This window comes from Mandrillus leucophaeus, unplaced genomic scaffold (genome assembly GCF_000951045.1).
Source record: "Mandrillus leucophaeus isolate KB7577 unplaced genomic scaffold, Mleu.le_1.0 Scaffold9, whole genome shotgun sequence".
In the NCBI taxonomy this organism is placed as follows: domain Eukaryota; kingdom Metazoa; phylum Chordata; class Mammalia; order Primates; family Cercopithecidae; genus Mandrillus; species Mandrillus leucophaeus.
Window position 1 is genome coordinate 8,011,766 of NW_012109807.1, and position 17,513 is coordinate 8,029,278.

Consider the following 17,513-nt stretch of genomic DNA (forward strand, 5'->3'; position numbering starts at 1 on the left):
GAGTGGCTATAATATCACCAGCAAAATAGATTTGTTATACATTGTTACAAGAGACAAAAGGTAACATCTTATATTGCTAAAAGTCTCAAATCATCAAGCAGATATGAAAACTAGAAACACACATGCATACTGAGGCTTAAAATGTGTGAAGTAAATACTGACAGAATCACAGGGAGGCATACACAGTTACGTATAGTTATGTCTTGGTACCCATGGGGGATTGGTTCTAGTACCCCCTATGGAAGCCAAAATCCACAGATGCTCAAGCCTCTTAAAATAAAATAGTGTCATATTTGCATATAACCTACACACATCCTTCTGTACACTTTAAATCATTTCTAGATTATTTATAATACCAAATACAATGTAAATGCTATGTAAATAGTTGTTATACTATACTTATTTTTACTTGTATTTTTATTGTTGTATTATTATTTTTCTGTTTTTAAAAATATTTTTTATGCATGGTTGGCTGAATTATGGATGCATATCCCACATATATGGAGGGCCAACTGTGTAAAAATAGTTGGAGACTTCAACGCCTCACTTTAGATAATGGATAAAACATCTAGACAGAAAATGTATAAGAAATAGAGGACTAGAAAACACTATAAATGAACTAGACCTAACAAACATATCCAAAACACCCCATCCAGCAACATCAGAATATACATTAAGTGCACATTTAACATTTTCTGGGATAGACCATATGTTAACCACAGCAATTCTCAAGATATTTAAAAGGTCAAAATCACATGAAGTATATTTTCCGCCCACAATGGAATAAAGCTAGAGTAACAATGAAGGGAAAACTGGAAAAATGGAAAATGCATAGAAATTAAACACCACATTCAAACAACCAACAGGCCAAAGAAGAAATTACTAGAGAAATTAGAAAGCAATATGAGATAAATGAAAATGAAAACATAACACACCCAAACTTATGGGTGCAGCAAAGCCAGTGCTCAGAAGAAGTTTTATGACTGTAAATTCCTCATTAAAAGATAGCTCTCAAATCAACAACCTAAATTTACATCTTAAGGACCTAGAAAAAGGAGAGAAAACTAAACTGAAAGCCAGCAGAGGAAGGAAATAATAAAGAGAGCACTTAAAAACAAATTGTAGAATAGAAAAACAATTGAGAGAATCGACAAAATTAAAAGCATGTTCCTTAAGAATATCAACAAAATTGACAAATCTTCAGTTAGATTGACTGAAAGGAAAAAACACATAATTACTACTATCAGAAGTGAAAGCAGGCACGTTACTAATTCAGCTTACAAAAATCAAAAGAATTATAGCGAATACCATGAATAGTTCTATGCCAAAAATAGATAATCTAGATGAAATCCGCAAATTCCTAGAAACAGATGACCAAAATGACTCAAGAAGAAATAGATAATCTCAACAGCCAATATAACAATTAAATACTTTGCATAAGAAAACAAAATCCCACCCCCCCAAAAAAAGGGAAGTTAAGAAGCAGTTGCCTTCATTGATGAATTCTACCAAACAATTAACAACAATACTGCTCAAACTCTTTCAAAAAATGGATGAGGGAATACTTCTTAACAGTCAACAAGAAGAGAATTACCCTGATACCAAGGCCAGACAAACATGCCAAAGAAAACTACAGACCATTTTCTTTATAAATATGGACATAAATATTCTTAATAAAATACTAGCAAAAGACCATTTTCTTTATAAATATGGACATAAATATTCTTAATAAAACACTAGCAAATCAAATCCAACAGAACATTAAAAGGATTATACACTATGACTAAGTAGGATTTATGCCAGAAATGCAGGAGTGGTTCAACTTAAGAAAATCAAATGATTTAATACATCACATTAGTAGAGCAAAGGGAAAAAAAAATGATCATCTCAATATATACAGAAAAAGCACCTGACAAAATTTAACACACACTTTTCATGATAAAAACAATCAGAAAACTAGGAATATAGGGAATTTCCTTGCTTTCTCACTGGTATCGGGAACAAGACAAGCATGTCCCCTATCACCACTGCCATTCAATGTTGTTCTAGAAGTACTAGCTAGATCAATTAGGCAAGAAAAAGAAACAAAAGGCATCCAAATTAGAAAGAAAGAAGTAAAATTATTTCTACTTGCAGATGACATGTTTCTATATATAGAAAACTCCATAGATTCCACACAAAGCCACTAGTATCAATAAATTCAGCAAAGTTGCAAGGTACGAGGTCAAATACAAAATTCAGCTATGTTTTTATGTACCAGCAATGAACAATCTGAAAATGACGTTAAGAAAACAATCCCATTTATAATAGCACCCAAAAGAACAAAATAACAGAGGATGTGAAAGGCATGTATACTGAAAACTATATAACATTGCTGAAGGAATTAAACACCCACTAAATAAATGGAAAGACATCCTATGTTCATTGACTGGAAGACAATATTGTTAAAATGGTAATACTCTTCAAAGCAATCTTTAGATTAAATATAATGCCTATAAAAATTCCAATTTTTTTTTTCAGAAACAGAAAAGCCAATCCTCAAATTTATACAAAACTTCAAGGGGCCCTGAATAGCCCAAACAATTTTGAAATAGAAGAACAAAGTTGAAGGACTCATACTTCCTAATTTCAAAACTTAATACAAATCTACAGTAATTAAAACAGTGTCAACTTGCATAAAGATAGTCATATATAGACCAGTGGAATAGACAGTCCAGAAATAAACCCAAACATTTATGATCAGATGACTTTCGACAAGAGTGCCAAAACCATTCAAAGGGAAAGATATAGTCTCTTAAATAAATAGTGCTGGATAAACTGGATATTTACATGAAGAAGAATGAAGCTGGAACCCTACTTCACGCCAGATAGAAAAATTCACTCAAAAATGGATCAAAAGCCCAGATGTAAGACCTAAAACTATATACGTATTAGAAGAAAACAAAAGGATAAATGCTCATGATTTTGTATTTGGCATTGGATTCCTAGATTTGACACCAGAAACACAAACAAAAGAAAAAAAAGATGCATTCACTTCCTAAAACTTCTGGACATCCAAGGACATCATGAAGAATGTGAAAAGATAACCCATAGCATGGGAGAAAATACTGGCAAATCAGATATCTGACAATGACTTCATCCTCAGAAGTTATCCAACAAAAACGCAACCCAATTTGAAAATGGACAAAGAACTTGAATCAACATTTCTTCAGAGAAGATATACAAATGGACAACAAGCACATGAAAAGATGTTTAACGTCATTGGTCATTAAGAAAATGTGTATCAAAACCACAATAGAATAGCCTTTCACACCCATGAGGATGACTTAAAAAAAAAAAAAAAAAAAAGGAAAATGTCAAGTATTGGTGAGGATGTGGAGCAATAAGAACCTACCACATGATCCAGCCATCTCATTACTGGACAGTTATCCAAAGATAGTAAATCAGTATGTATCATAGGGACACCTGCACCCTCATGTTTATTGCAGCAAGATATGGAATCAACCTAAGTGTCCATCAGTGGATGGATGGATAAAGAAAATGTGGTCTATACACACAGTGGAATACTATTCAGCCAAAAAAGGAACACAAGCCTATCATTTGCAGCAACGTGGATGGAACTGGAGGTCATGACATTAAGTGAGATAAGCCGGGGATGGAAAGACAAATAGTTCTCACCCATATGTAGGAGTCAAAAAAAAAAAAAAAGTTGATCTTATGGAGGCAGAAAATAGAATCATAGTTACCAGAGGCAGGGAAGAGTGTGTGTGGTGGCAGAGGAGATGAAGAGAGGTTGGTTGATGAATACAAACATACAGTTAGGTAGAAGGAAGAAGTTGTAGCACTTGATGACACAGTAGAGTGACCAGAGTTAACAATAATTTATTGCGTACTTCAAAATAGCTGAAAGGAACAACTTAAAACGTTCCCAACACAAAGGGATAATAAATGTTTGAGGTAATAGCCTAAACACCCTGATTTGATCATTACATGTGTGCAAGTGTCAAAATATCACATGTACCCCAAAATATTTACAATTATTATAGGTCAATAAAAATAGATATGTTCTAAAAATGGCATAGCCACTGTGGAAAACAGTTTGGTGGTTCCTCAAAAAGCTAAGCATAGAATTACCATGTGACAAGTAAATTCACTGCTAGGTGTATACCCAAGAGCAATGAAAACATATGTCCACAAAGAAACTTCTACACAGATGCATATGGCAACATTACTCATGACAGCAAAAAAGCAGAAACCACCCAAATGCCTGTCAGTGGAAGAATGGGCAGACCAATGTGATGTATATATACACATGTAGTACTGATTCCTGTGTGGACCTTGAAAACATAAGGTTTTTCCATTAACTAAGTAAAAGCTGCCAGACACGAAAGGTCACTTGCTGTATGATTCCCTTCATATGACATATCCAGAGTAGCCAAAATCAGAGATGGGAAACAGACTCGTGGTAACCCGGAAAAGGGGGAGACAGGAATGGGGAGTGACAAATTTATGGGTACAAAGTGTTTTTCTGGGGAAATGAAAAAGTTTTGAAACTAGAAAAAGGTAGTGGTTTGCAGAATAGTTTGACTATTTTAAACACCTCTGGGTTGTACACTTTAAAATGGTTAATTTTAGGTTACGTGAATTTCACCAAAAAAAAAAAAAAAAAGTGAGGAGGGAATGGAATGGCTTACTTTTCTTTTTCCTCTTGAGATAATGCTCGCCAAACAATTTTATTCAAGCGCCTGTTAAAAAAAAAAGTCAACAATAATTTAGTAGCAATACTTCATTTCATGGCAAAAGGCTGTAGTGGGAGCCCATCTAAGCATCATCCCCACTGAGCCAGGCCACTGTCAGGTGCTTAAAGACACTGGATGTGTCACCTCAGCACCACTGCAGCAGCCTCATGGTTTTGTGGCAATCGTGTCAAATATTAAAGGAGGGCTCAGTCCCCAGCTCAGTCAGGTAAAACTCAGACTGAGTAAAGGCAATTGACAAACTGGTCTTTGTTATCTCTGTTTTAAACCGTTTCTAAACACCCACCGTTTTTCTTCTTATGGAAACATAACTGGGTTCTTTAGTTCGCTTTCTGTAGCCACTCTTCCGCCTGGATTCTCAGATCAAAAGAGGTTAACAGGGTCATAAACAATGGGATTGGACACACTTTAGAGATCAAGCGGCCTGGCGGCCTTGTTTTCCAAAGGAGGCTGCCGGGAGGGGCAGCTGGATGAAGCACCTTGCTCACCCATGGCTGCTCGCTGGCGGTGCTGAGACTGACCACGTTTTCAGAGGGAAGCTGTCGACCTGAGAGCAAAGAAGGAGGTTGGAGCTAGTGGTTCCTACAGGGTAGCTATAGCTGCTCTTTCGGCTACTAATCAGTGTTGCTTCTTCAGAGTCCCAGCCCAGTTCTGTGTCATTGTGTCAGGACATCATCACCCGAAAGCAAGCTGTCTGAGCTGCAGGGCACAGAACACTGGCTCCGGGGGTTGTGAGCTGATGTTCCATTAAAAAATACTGCCTCCGGCCGGGCACAGTGGCTCACGCCTGTAATCCCAGCACTTTGGGAGGCCGAGACGGGCGGATCAGCTGAGGTCAGGAGTTCGAGACCAGCCTGGCCAACATGGTGAAACCCTGTCTCTACTGAAAAAAAAAAAAATACAAAAATTAGCTGGGCATGGTGGCGGCCGACTGTACTCCCAGCTACTCTGGAGGCTGGGGCAGGAGAATAGCTTGAACCCAGGAGGAGGAGGTTGCAGTGAGCCGAGGTCACGCCACTGCACTCCAGCCTGGGTGACAGAGCGAGATTCCGTCTGAAAAAAAACAAAAAACAAAAAACAAAAACACTGCTTCCATACAACGAGGTAGGAGAATGCTGCTGCTCTTTAGGAGGCATTCTTCTAACCACCAGACCCAGCGTCGGCGGGACAGGGCTCAGAGGACACATTTCGGGTGGCCGCATTCTCCTGTTCTGCCCTCCCATCGTGAGCCTGGTGAGAACATAGAAAGGGCGTCTGCATGGTGGTGAAGAGGGTGGACTCAGGAGCCACAATGCCAGGGCCCAAAGCTCAGTCGGCTGCTTCTCCTTCTTGCCGTGAGGCTTGGGGCCAGTGCCCAACTTCTCGGTAAAGGGGGGATAGTAATAGTACCGCTCCACTCCTAGTGTCGCCATGGGGACCTGAGCTAGTGTGTACACAGCACATAAATTGTGTCTGATCCAGGTAAGTGTGCTGTAAGTGACAGAAAAAGAGTCAGGAAGAGGGAAATAAGCCAGCTCAGTGCTTCTGTCTCACTTGAGATGTCTGGTTCTTTGGGGCCTATTTGGAAATTGGCTTTCTTGAGTCATGTGATTCAGGTAATAATGATTAAGGCTTCTAAGACTGGTTAAAAGGATTTATAGTATCCATTTTAGGTATTTTGTGTGTGTGTGCTTCTCTGAAAAACAAACAAACAAAAACCCCATTCACAATCCCCTTAAATGTAAATGTTGAGAGTGGAGGCAGTGTGGTGGGGAGGCTGGGAGTGTGGGTAAGGGCTCTGGGGTCAAACCTTGGTGGCCTCACTTTGCTGCTGTGTGATCCTGTGCTACATAGCCTTTGGAAACTGTTTTCTCATTGATAACACAAGGCTGACACCACCTGCCCTTGGAATCCTTGAGAGGATTAAGAGAGATGCGTACATACAGTCGCCGGAATAGCTCAATGTTTATTCCCTCCAGATTCTGAAAAGCAAGGCTTAGAAATGCTGAGTTATCACTGGTAAATGTGTCCAGTTTGCTAGCACAGGTGTCTAATTTTAATTCACTTCTTTAGAACATATTTTTCCAGGAACACATTTTTATAGCCTTTGTTACCATTGCCCTGTTTTCCATCTTCGCTAAAATACTTCAATGGCTTGACCGACCAGGGAGGCCACTGCAGGAAAGCCAGTCAGAATGTGGGATGCGGGAGTCCCTGTGGGATTTGGGCCAGGCACTGGACCTGAGGGCCTCTCCGCGGCTGGTCCAGCCCCACGGTTCAGGGATTTTACTAACAACGGTTTCCCTCTTCGTTTTTTGTAGGAGAGTGAAATCTGGCTGAGGGATTGCATTCACCAACTTTCTGTATCTCTAATTCTCAAATCGGCTTGTGCCAAGAGTTGACTCATTTGCAAAGCAACTTGTAACTAGTGACACTTCAGAAGGCTGAGGAGCAGCCGGCCCAGCAAATCGGAGACGGTAAGGAGAGGTTTCTAAGCATGGTCCCTGAGCCAGGCTAGAACGGATGCTGCTTCTGTGATCTGAGAGCTGTGACCTTGGCCTTAGACTTTCCATGAAAGTAAGCAGCAGAAAAATCACTCCAGAATCCAGCCAGCCCTGGCAATATCCACTCAAAGCTTATACTCAGACACACAAAGCCAAACTTGCCGCCTGGATTCTTAAAATGAGACGAAAGGACTCCATGCATGGGCACTAAGTGTGACCCCCAATAATAAGTTTGTGTCATTATTTTGACCAAAGGACTGTGAGCTTTCCATTTGCCTGGCCATCCCTAAACAGATGGATTTATGATGACACGAAGGTTGTTTTGAAAGTTACATGTTGCTTATCTTTGCTGGGAAACTCCTTAGAAATGTTATATTGGGGATGGGGGTGGTAAATGTGTCATTAATTACTTTTCATATTCTGAATATCTTGAGAAAAGTGAAGCAAAATGGAAAAAGAAATTGACATTTGTTCACTAGTGAATGCAAATGACCAGGAAATTTGGTTCTGTATAATATTCATGTTACGATTAATATTATTAAATAACAATGTTAAATAATTTACTTGATACCAACATCAAATGAGTGATACCAAATAACAATTCAATCAATAACTTAATTATTAAATAATATCAATCATGTTAAAATTGTTATTAATAATTTGAAGTTAATATAATTAATAACAATATAGAGACAATATTTCTCTAGAGGGTACTAAAAGGCTTTTCCAGATTCACATTCACTCACTGAAAGTAAGAAGGAAGACAAATGACTATGTTTGTTTTGGTTTTGCTGCTAAGAAAAGAGGCCTCTCTTTTGCCTGGGAAGGGGGTCCCTGACCTTTCCTGAAATTCTTGGGAAAAGGTCATTGCAGTGGGAAGAACCAGATGACGATTTCGCTCCGTGCACCTATGGTTATTTCAGCGTCAGCAGAGTCAGGAGCGAAGGGGGAAGTCATGAACATCAGTTCCTCTTTATACATGATTTACGTAATCCTCACAACAGGCCTGTGAGACAGATGCTGTGAACAAGGAATCCGAGGCCCAGGACTGTCACACGCTGGAACACAGCTGCTGTCAGAACCAAGCAGGAAACCCCCGTGAACCGTCTGACCGCACGGCTCTATCTCACTCGTGGCCCTGCATCAGGCTTTCACAGGCCGGGTAATTATAGGACTCAAATATTTGAATTATTCAAGCAAACGACATTAGAATGTGAATGGTATTGTTATACTGCATTTTGAATGATTGGGTTTGAAGAATTGAATTACATAAAATTTGAATTAAATTTGAATAGTCATATACATACGGACACCTGCTAGGAATAGGGGATACAGGACGAGGCAAGGCTGGCTGAGCCCTGGTCTTGGGAGCTGACATCCCAGAGGGCAGAGACGGTCACCAAGCCAGCACCCCTGCAGAAGCTGTGAGTGCTCTGAGGGCCACATGCAGGGTGGGCGCGGAGAGGAGCTCCCGAGAGGCATCTCTGAGGAGGGTCATCGGTGCTGAGGCGCGAAAGGATGAAAGACCCAGCTGGGGACAGCAGCGTAATGGGAGAGGAGCCGAGCTGGGAGGCAAGGCCTGTCTGGAAGTCTCCGGACCACAGGGAAGGGTGAACCTTGAATAGCCCATCCTGCTTCCCAAAGGAACACTCATCCTTGGTTCTTCTTTCCTCTCAGGTAAAGATTCAGAAATACTGAGGAGTCCACGGAGGCTGCTGAGGAGCCTGGTAAGGCGGCCTCCACTCTCGGGTGAGGGCGGTGATGGAGGCTCACGTTAAAGGGGGTTTGGAGAGGCCTGGGATGGGCACAGTGGGGCGAGGCCTGCCATTGGAATGATCCTTCATGAGGCAGGATCAGGCCTTATATTTGTTCGACTGAGCACATACCAGACATACTGCAAAACGACAGCAGACCAACACATGCTGGCCTGGGCCAATCGCTAACTTCCCTGAGCTTTATTTCATCTGCCCACGTGGTGGCAAATGACAACCCTACCGCACAGCTCCCAGAACCGAGGACAGGCTGGCCTGACGAAGCTGAACGCTCGGAGTTTAAGTTTGTGCACCCAGGATTAATTAAAGGCTGGGGACCGGGGAGAGAGATGGTTACAGCATGGACAAGGACCAGCCTGTGAGCAGAGTCTCCTGTCTCAGCAAGGCCACACGGGCGATTTTCACTGTCGTCAACTTGATCATCATCTTGAACTTGATAAAAGTAATTTTAAAATTAAAAAAAAAAAAAACCTGTTATTTCCATTATCTCATTACTGTCAAGTTTTATTAGTCACTTTATAGAATGTTAGATGCCAAAATAATCAGATGCATTCTGCTAAAAGGAAAACTTTACAGATCTCATGGAAACATGAGATTTTTATGGATTTTGGAAAGGGAAGACGGTTTCTTTAAAACCTTGTTGAAGATACTCAGGTAAAGTACTTGATGCAGTGCCTAGCATGTAGGAAGCCCCTACATTAGCTGCTGCCACTGTTGTTTATATTCCTTACGAGCAATTTTTTTTAGACAAGGTCTCACTCTATCACCCAGGCTGGAGTGCAGTGGTGCAATCACAGTTCACTGCAGCCTGCAACTCCTGGGCTCAAGCAATCCTCCCCTCTCAGCCTCCCAAGTAGCTGGGACTACAGGTGTGCACCGCCACACCCAGCCTATATTTATTTATTTATTTATTTATTTTTCATCACAGAATCGTATTTTTATTTTTGTGTGTACACAGTAGGTGTATATATTTGTGGGTGACATGAAATATTTTGATACAGGCATACGATATATAATAATCACATCAGGGTAAATGGGGTATCCATCACCTCAAGCATTTATCCTTCCTTTGTGTTACAAATACTCCAATTATACTCTTCTAATTATTTTTAAATGTACAATAAATTATTGTTGATTACAATCACCCTGTTGTGATATCATTTTTTAAATTTTTTGTAGAGAAAAGGTCTCCCTATTGTTGCCCAGTCTGGTCTCAAACTCCTGACCTCAAGCTGGCCTCCTGCCTCAGTTTCCCAAAGTGCTGGGATTACAGGCATGAACTACCACACCCAGCCTGAACAATTTTTAAATAGCTGCTTCATTTAAAAAAAAAAAACTGAACTAAAACAAGAGAAGTCTCCTCCTCCATATAATAAATTCCACATCCATTAAAGAGCAGCCAAGAGTAATACTCACTTTTCATAGGTTTGAATTGCCTGTTCCACTTTTTGCTTGTAGATATTGAGTTTGGCTCCTTGGGGGTTGATTAATGTCATCTTATTTGTGTCGTTGCACACATGTGCCAGAGGGAACACCTACATGTCAATGGCAAAGGAAAGGAAAGTGTCACTTGATAGGTTAACGCGTGCCTTCGAAAATATATCTACATAGCTGTACAATATGTTTTCTCTGACTATAAAGTCAATATATGGTAAGTGTAGACCATTAGAAAACACAGTAAATCACAGAGAAAAAGAATCAGAGATATCATTGCTAACCTTTACCTTTCAATGTTTAAAACTATATATTTTAGAAATCACCACTACCACCACATACACACATGCACACACACACACACACACACACACACACACCCCAAACAACAACCACCAAAAGTTTTCAGGAAACTTTAATCAGAATGGAGTTTCGCTCTTGTAGCCCAGGCTGGAGTGCAATGGTGTGATCTCTGATAAGAGATTCTTATACATGTCAAAGAATGCTTAGTGATCAATAAATGAGGCTTCTTTTTGAGTTCTTTCTCTCTGCACCTGGTACTTACTTCTGGGTTTTGGGATATCTTTGGTTTCACGCCATGCAGCTCCGGTGGGGAAAGATGGAAAATGTATTGGTTTGGTGGAACTTCAAATTCTGGTCTCCTTCCCCGATTTTGGGGGGACCCTTTCAATTTCAAAGTTCACTGTTAGCTTCTCCATGTATTCTAGCCAAGATTTACAGTTGTATTCAAAGGGAGAAACAGGGTGACGGATGCTTCCCTCATCTTCTCTAGAACTGAAACCCTCCTTCAACCGTTTTTCCAAACTCCTCTTTAATCTTAATAGTAACTGTAACTTTATGTTTACCTGTCTGCATATTACCTACCTCTCTCTATCAGAATGTAAGTTCCATAAGACAAGAAATTCTGTGTGGTTCACTTCTGGACTCCTATCACTTAGAATAGTACCTGGCACACAGTGTGCCCTCAACAAATGTTTGTTGATAAAGGAATAAATGCATGTTCCCAAAAGGTATATTCCATATATTAATATTTTTTAAAAATGCAAAAAAGCCTAACAGGAAAATGCCAAGCTATACTATCATGGCTTCAAAATGATTCCACCCGTGAGGAGCACGTGGGCATTTCAGAAACGTGGGGAACTATTTTTAAGAAGTAAATTTTAAATTTTAATCGAGGTGACACAGTTTAAGGTTTCATGTTTCCCCTTGCCTCCAAAATGATACAATGATGTTATTGTTGTTGCTATGTTTAAGAAAATAATACAAAGAAGGAAGGAAGGAAGGAAGGAAGGAAGGAAGGAAGGAAGGAAGGAAGGAAGGAAGGAAGGAAGGAAGGAGAGAAAGAAAGAAAAAGAAAGAAAGAAAGAAGAAAGAAGAAAGAAAGAAAGAAGAAAGAAGAAAGAAAGAAAGAAAGAAAGAAAGAAAGAAGAAAGAAAACAAAAGAAAGAAAAGGACACATGCTGATAGATTTCTAGAGACAAAAAGCTGAGCAGAAATGTAAACATATGGGCAGGGCTGAAGCTGGGGGCTTGTTAAGCTGTGCGTCCAAAGATGGCAGGGCAGTGGGAGTTCAACTTCCAGAAAGCTAGTGGGACTAGGAGTGTTCTGAAAAGCAAAGGCCTATGTCAGGCTCAATGCCTGACGTCAGCACTGGTATGAGGGTCTCTCACCCCTGAAAGAAGAAGGTCCTGCCTAGCGAGAGAGGACACTGATGTAGCCTCACAATCAAGACCTAAATCAAGGCACTCTTTGAATCTGTGATATCTACAACATCACCATGGAACAAGAGCTGTAAACGCCTATGAGGTTTGGGGAATGGATCAAGTGGATAGATTTAGGCAACTGCCAAATAGAATGAGAAAGAGAAAAGGCAGATTTTTAAAGAATCTTGTGAAAATGAGCCAACATACTAGAATTCCCAAGTACACACCAAAAAATGCCAAAATCATAGATGAGCAAATTAACAATCAGAATGTCAATTCACATGATAATAAATTAATTTTATGAACCCTCTAACAATGACTTTAAATTAATTATGATTAAAATTGTTTATTTATTATTAGGTTGTTCAAAGATGTTATAGCCATATAAAAGTACAAAAAAACTTACTAAAGTGCCATAAGAAGAAATGGATGGGGAAAAAAAAAACAAGAAAAAAAATTTATCTTGGAAGAAAAGACGTCGTAATTGAAACAAAAATAATCTTAATAGAATAAATTCTAGGCTAGACAAAATTTTAAAAAAGAACTTGTGAACTGGGTGATAGATAATACTGAAGACTTTCCCCAGAATATAGCACAGAGAGACAAAAATAATTTAGTTAACTAGTTGATGATTGAGAAACTTCAATATATATTAATAGACATTTTAAAAGAATAGAATAGAAGGATGGTTAGATAATCAGCATTTGAAACCACAATAGCTGAGTTTTCTAGAGTTTAATAAAAGAAATAAGTCCTCAGATCAAAAATCAGCCCACAACAAAAGACTAAAAATAAATCCAAACATAGACATATCATCATAAGACTGCAACATACTGAATCTAAAAGAAAATCTTAAAAGCAACTCAAACAAAACAGACTGTATAAAGGAGTAGTATATGTATCAGATAATAGATATGTGAAAAGAATATCTTTATTTCCTAAGGGGAATTTACAGTTAACAGAGACCTTTATATCCAGCTAAACTATCATTCAACAGTGAAGAGAAAACTAAAGGTGCTTTTTAGATATAAAGAGACATATAGCTGAAACTGTTAAAAAATTTAACTCTTGAAAGTTGAAAAAGATTACTGTATATGTTCTAAAGGCAAAAGTGAAACTCTAAATCACAGTGATAAGATTTTTGGGGGAAAGGTTTTTAATGACTAATTAAAAGGTACTAAAATCCCCCATTGTGTTTGGGAGGAGAATAAAAATACAGAATACCTTGAGACTCAGTTAAAAAAATTGTTGGCCAGGTGCAGTGGCTCATGCCTGTAATCCCAGCACTTTGGGAGGCCGAGGCAGGTGGATCACTTGAGGTCAGGAGTCCAAGACCAGCCTGGCCAATGTGGTGAAACCCTGTCTCTACTAAAAATACAAAAATTAGCTGGGGGAGGTGGCAGGTGCCTGTAATCCAAGCTACATGGGAGGCTGAGGCAGGAGAATCGCTTGAACCCAGGAGGTGGAGGTTTCAGTGAGCCAAGATCACGCCACTGCACTCCAGCCTGGGTGACAGTGCAAGACTCTGTCTCAAAAAAAAAAAAAAAAAATTGTTGTGTACATTAAAACTTTTTAAATGATCACTAAAGGAATAAAAATACAATCTACTGTTTGCACACAAGCTGTCGGGGGGCAGCGAAAAGGGAATATAGACAGCTTTATCCAACAAAAGGCAGGAAAGAAGAAAATTGACATTTAACAGAAAGCATAAAAAATAAGAGGTTAAAAAAAGTTCAAATATATTCGTATTTACAAAAAATGGTATTGCACTTAATGGCAAAATAGAGGAGGAAAAATAAATCAAGATAGGTAAAATCTCAAAAACATAATGTTAAAACAAATAGTAAGTTTCATAATGGTGCTTCCAATGTAATACCATTTCTATAAAGTTTTAAACCTGTAGGGCAATGTTTTAGTGCTTTTGTATTAGGAATATTAAAATAGGCTGGGCGCGGCGGCTCACCCCTGTAATCCCAGCACTTTGGGAGGCCGAGGCAGGTGGATCAGGAGGTCAGGAGATCGAGACCATCCTGGCCAACATGGTGAAACCCTGTCTCTACTAAAAATACAAAAATTAGCTGGGGGAGGTGGCAGGTGCCTGTAATCCAAGCTACATGGGAGGCTGAGGCAGGAGAATCGCTTGAACCCAGGAGTCAGAGGTTGCAGTGAGCCGAGATTGCACTACTGTACTCCAGCCTGGGCAACAGAATGGACTCCGTCTCAAAATAAATAAATAAATAAATAAATAAATAAATAAATAAATAAAATAGATATGGAAACTCATGCTAGGGTTTATCTCTGGAAAAGGAGGAATGGAAAGTGGAACAAAAAGGGGTTTCACAGGGGGCTGCAACTTTATCTGAAACGCTTTATTTTTAAAATAATGGAAAAATTTAAAAAATAGGTTTGAAACTATCAATAGGGGTTACTTCTAAAAATTGAGATTTCAAGACAAGCGAAGAAGGTAGATAGGACTTTTACTTTGTACTGTATTGTTTCATTTTTTTAAAACTACATATATTTAATTTGGTAATTAAACCATCAAAGGCTAAAACAAACAAACAATGGGCAAAGATTTAGAAAACTGAAGAGAAAGAAAGTTAAGAAACTGCACAGTCCAATCTTGCTACTTAACAACCACATGAATTCCACATGTGGCTTCTAAACAATTCTTGTCAAAGAGAAGGAACCAGACAGTGGGCTGAAAGGTGGGAGGACTGAACTTTGAAAACAGAATGAAGCTTGTAGAAATTTTTAAGAAATAAAATCACCTCTCGAAATACAGCTATATGTCACATAAACTTTTAGAAGAAAAAAAAGATCAGTCTCAATCAACAACATGAAAGTCCTTTAGGTTTTTCTCTCCCTGGAAAAAATACCCCATTAGAAGTCTGAAGATAGCTCTCCAAATTTGCCAAGTATGGCACAATTGTGAATCAATACCACAGAATACTAAGCAACATTATAACATTTTACCATGATCAGTTTGACTCCTGACTTAACGTACTTCAGAAAAACCCACTGTTTAGTGTTCTACTTCCCTCTTTTGTGGATTTCAACCTCGTGCCTTTCGTGGCCATTGGGTGCTTCAGTGTGGCAGTAGCTCAGATGTGGCTTGTGTGCACCCACTCTCCGTCCTCTCCACATGCAGATCCAGGGAAAGACAAAGTCACACCCCACACTTCGAGTCTGACATCTTAGTTTTTACAACATGGTGGCTGCACGGAGCTCACGGGAAATGTTCTCTTTATGATGTCAAATTTAGTGTCACTATGAGGTCATAAGGGGCATTCTCATAAGGACTTGGGGGACAGAATCATGGCACCCCCAGCTTCTGTAAGCAAGCAAGTGGGGAGGGAGCTGAGGTTAATGAAGACATTGAGAGCTCTGTTTGGGAGGGAATAAAACCACCTGATCATGGCACCTTGGAGAATGTTTACTTATTGCTGTTATAATGCAAATCAAGCATAACTGGCTAACGAGGGACTCTTCTGGATAATATTTGATTTAAAAAAGGGAGGATTAAGGTACTACCTACTTTAATTCAATTCTCTTGAGGTTAACTTAGAAGCCTTATCAAATTGATATGAATAATTACACCATGTGTGACAAGGTTGTAACTAGTAGAGAGGCAGAGGTAGCGACTGAGATGGGGATGGAGGGTGCAGAGAGATAGTCACTGACCATGGCTGGGCGTGGTGGCTCACACCTGTAATCCCAGCACTTCGGGAGGCCGAGGCGCGTGGATCACAAGGTCAGGAGATGGAGACCATCTTGGCTAACACAGTGAAACGCTGTCTCTACTAAAAATACAAAATATTAGCCGGGCGTGGTGGCGGGTGCCTGAAGTCCCAGCTACTTGGGAGGCTGAGGCAGAAGAACAGCGTAAACCCAGGAGGTGGAGCTCGCAGCAAACCAAGATTGCACCACTGCACTCCAGCCTGGGCGACAGAGCGAGACTCTCTCAAAAAAAAAAAAAAAAAGATATAGTCACTGACCATAATGGCAGAAGGAATTGCTGGGATGCATGAACAGGCCAGTTTGGGCTGATTCTGTTACAGTTCTCCCCACTGTGAGATGAAATACTCTGTAAGCAACCACTATACTCAGTAGCGATTATCAATAGTGATAATAATACTTATCCTTAATCTCTGCCAGGCACTGAGCACTCTACATGTTTTCTTATTCAACTCCTTTATAGACAAATGCATTTAATTGCAGTTTTATTGTATGTCTTTCCTCTTCATCAAACTTTATAATCCTTTATTCCCCTTTAAAATTACTAGTTTCTAGAACAAAACATGTCCCAAATAATCATTTATTAAACAAATGAAAGACTAAAACTATATATAAATTAATGGCTGAGATTCAAAACTTTTTTTTAAGTTTACCATATTATAGAACATAATTGTTTGGATTCCACCAAATTTGAATTCTTTGTAGTTGAGGCACAGGATAAAACGTAACTATGCTATTTAAGAGGTGTTTCCGAAAAATATGAATAATGTGAAAAACAGTTTAAGAGATATATTTAGCTTACGTAAGAAAACATTCACAAGTGATAAAAGAATTGAAATTGAAATTGAAATACCATTTAGCAGCGTTTTTTGATTTTTTTTTTTTTTTTTGGGTTTTACTGTTAACTGTTCTAAGGGATAGCAAAGAGATATAGGAAAATGAGCATTCTTTAAAATTCCAAGTAAACTGCTCCCAATTGGGAGGAATAGTTAAATAAACTGTAGTAATTCATATTACTGAATGTTAGTGTAATCACTAAAATTCATCCCAAAACGGCTATTGTAAGGAAAAATGTTCATAACATATGCTAAAGTGAGAACACAGAATACAGAACTGTGCCCACAGCTATTGATTGTTAAAGTAGAACAGGTAGAATTCCACTTGACAACATTCTTGCTGTGTTTAAAAGCAATCACAAAGCATTTTGAAATTGAGAAATTAGTGTGAAACTGGTGATTATCTATTGTTCAACCCTGGTTGAATTCTCCAGCTTCACTGTTTTTCAACTAAATCAGTTCTTCCAGTAAATATCCCAGAGCTTTCTATCAGATTGGCCAACGAGAGGCTCTGAGTGGATGTGTGTAATGGAAATGTAACAGCTGTGTAAATCCCACACAGGGAATCTTTGAATGTAGGTGCAACAGCTTTATAGATATTACAGTTGTGCCAGTGGCCAAGTGCCAAAACTTAAATGTCCGCCTTTCAAACTGAAACATTTGCAGGCTCCATAGAACAAAATGAAAGCAGGGCTACACAACAGCTGGCCAAATGACATGTCAGTAAGATCATTCATAAACCCATGAGAATATGTTACTACAGTGTAAA

The 17,513-nt window shown here is 39.2% G+C and overlaps 1 protein-coding gene across 1 annotated transcript in view; it reads right to left on the bottom strand.

Moving 5' to 3' along the window:
- The window catches only part of VWA3B (von Willebrand factor A domain containing 3B), a 250,566-nt gene that overhangs the window by 60,445 nt on the left and 172,608 nt on the right, over positions 1-17,513 (bottom strand). Inside the window, exons 20-21 of the mRNA XM_011969675.1 lie at positions 10,429-10,547; positions 4,695-4,745 (exon numbers count right to left, since the gene is read on the bottom strand). Coding sequence (XP_011825065.1) covers positions 4,695-4,745; positions 10,429-10,547 — 170 coding nt within the window. The remainder of the gene's footprint in view (positions 1-4,694; positions 4,746-10,428; positions 10,548-17,513) is intronic.